Source organism: Atta colombica, unplaced genomic scaffold, assembly GCF_001594045.1.
Source record: "Atta colombica isolate Treedump-2 unplaced genomic scaffold, Acol1.0 scaffold27, whole genome shotgun sequence".
NCBI lineage: Eukaryota > Metazoa > Arthropoda > Insecta > Hymenoptera > Formicidae > Atta > Atta colombica.
This window is the reverse complement of record NW_017259370.1, coordinates 235,576-237,643: the sequence shown is the minus strand read 5'-3', so window position 1 is coordinate 237,643 and position 2,068 is coordinate 235,576. Positions and strand designations below refer to the sequence as shown.

Below are 2,068 nucleotides of genomic sequence, written 5' to 3'. Positions count from 1 at the left end.
TATATATATATATATATGTATATATCAATTCCAGAATGAGCAGCAGCGATTAAAAGTTTTGCAGTTGATACTGAAAAATGAACCAACCGCAGACAATGTAGAACTTGCAACATTGACGAAGCATACAGAAGGCTTCTCTGGATCTGATTTACAAGAACTTTGTCGAAACGCGTCTATATATCGTATTAGAGATTACTTATACACGCAGTATGTATATTTAAATATTTCGTAGAAAAAAATTGAATATAACGCTTTATATCCAGAATTATATGAATTTCAAAATTTGAAGTCACATTGTATCAGTTTCTATAATGTTGTTCAATTTGCAGCGACGGACTTAAATATGAGAATAATACAGACGACGAGTACGACGAAGAATTTCACGATACTGTGCGTCCCATCACGATGGAGGATTTACTCAAATCATTCAGAAAGATGAGAACGTCGAAACTACACATGGGAACGCTCAGCACGAGACAGCTGGATCTAGATTAAGAAAAGAACTTTATTCATTGTTAGTCGCTGTCTGTGACTGATTTCTTTTCGATAGTTCTTCGTGTGTTAGATGTTACTACAACGATGAGTGATATTCCGCTTCGTCATGAAACTGCATATAATATTTCGATACTGTTGGAAGTGGTTTTCTTGTGAACGTTTAAAAATTTTTATGAAAGTATTAAGATGTTGAAATAGCGAAAATAGAATCATCGAGCGAAGTGTTTATAATTCCGTAGTAAAAGTTTATTGTAGGGGAAAATTTTATAATAAGATACAAAGAAATTTTCTTCTGGATACGTTGTACCTATGGTGACAACGAATGACAAAGGCGTCATTTTATTGTATCAAAATTTTTATTTTCTCTTATTTAGTTCCTTTTATAGAAAATATAATTTGTTGTAAGTCTATAGACAATGTCTATTAGATAAATGATATTTTTGTTTCTTCAAAATTAAAAGAATAAATTTGAAATATAATTTCTTTTTACATTGTATACAGTTAAAATATAAATATAATTAAAGCTAGTAGCTAGACATGCATGTCCAAAATTTGTGTATATAATAAAATGTATAACAGAATATTGTGCAAAAGTGAAAAAGAGTAACTTTCGATTGTTAATTGTTAATAGCGATACAAAAAAGATATTAATTAAAAAATTTTGGGACAGCTCCAATTAAACTACATGAGATTTTTACATATAATACGCTTTTACGTGTTTATTATATACATTATGCCTTTTAAAAGGCACATACAAATATGCATTTTTGTCTATTTTGTTTATATAACAAATTAATTGAATTTTGAGTTTTATTTTTAAGCATTTCTTTATGTAATTGGAACTGTAAATGTAAGAAGGCACTTTAATTTTGCGTATACCATTTAAATTATTGCTTACGTTTGTAGTATTTAATTACATGAATAAGTTAATATCATTATTTTACAAAAAAATTAGGAATTTTTTATAAATATATTTATAAATATATTTACACACAAATTATATTTATTGATAAAAATACCAAAAATTCTCTTACACATATAGTTTTATGATATAATAATGCTTCATATAATGTATTTTTTTTACTTTGCCTTTCAATCTCAAAATGAAATCAACAGTAAGCTTTAATAAGCGAAATCTAAATTCTATATACAGTTAACTTCAGCAATGCTTATATACTATTTAATTCCACACTTGTAAATATATGTAAAGAAAGATATATAGATACATCTAGCAATATAGATGTTGATAAGATATGAATATTTCAGATTTAACTCGATATCCACAATCCTAGTATATATTGCTATTTCAAGATAGAACTGGATTTTAGGAAGATTATAAAAAAAATGTATGCAAAGAGAGAAAAACACAGAAAAAATAAACAATATAAATCCAAGAAACATTCACACTTGCAAAAATGTAAAATCATAAAAATTAAAACTATATCAGGTTGCGCACAATTAAGAGACATGTAATGCATGTATGTTATGCTAAGAAATAAATTCTGTTTAAAGATAAAGTTTCAAGATCAATGTCCTAAATATTAAATTATATTTTCGAGAACTAAATCAAGTA

The 2,068-nt window shown here is 26.7% G+C and overlaps 1 protein-coding gene across 1 annotated transcript in view; it reads left to right on the top strand.

Annotated features, from left to right (window-relative positions):
• The window catches only part of LOC108689413 (ATPase family AAA domain-containing protein 1-B-like), a 2,516-nt gene extending 1,767 nt beyond the window's left edge, over positions 1-749 (top strand). Inside the window, exons 6-7 of the mRNA XM_018196165.1 lie at positions 28-207; positions 330-749. Of these exons, the coding sequence (XP_018051654.1) occupies positions 28-207; positions 330-495 (346 nt within the window). The 3' untranslated portion in view covers positions 496-749. The remainder of the gene's footprint in view (positions 1-27; positions 208-329) is intronic.
• Positions 750-2,068: the final 1,319 nt, after the last annotated feature.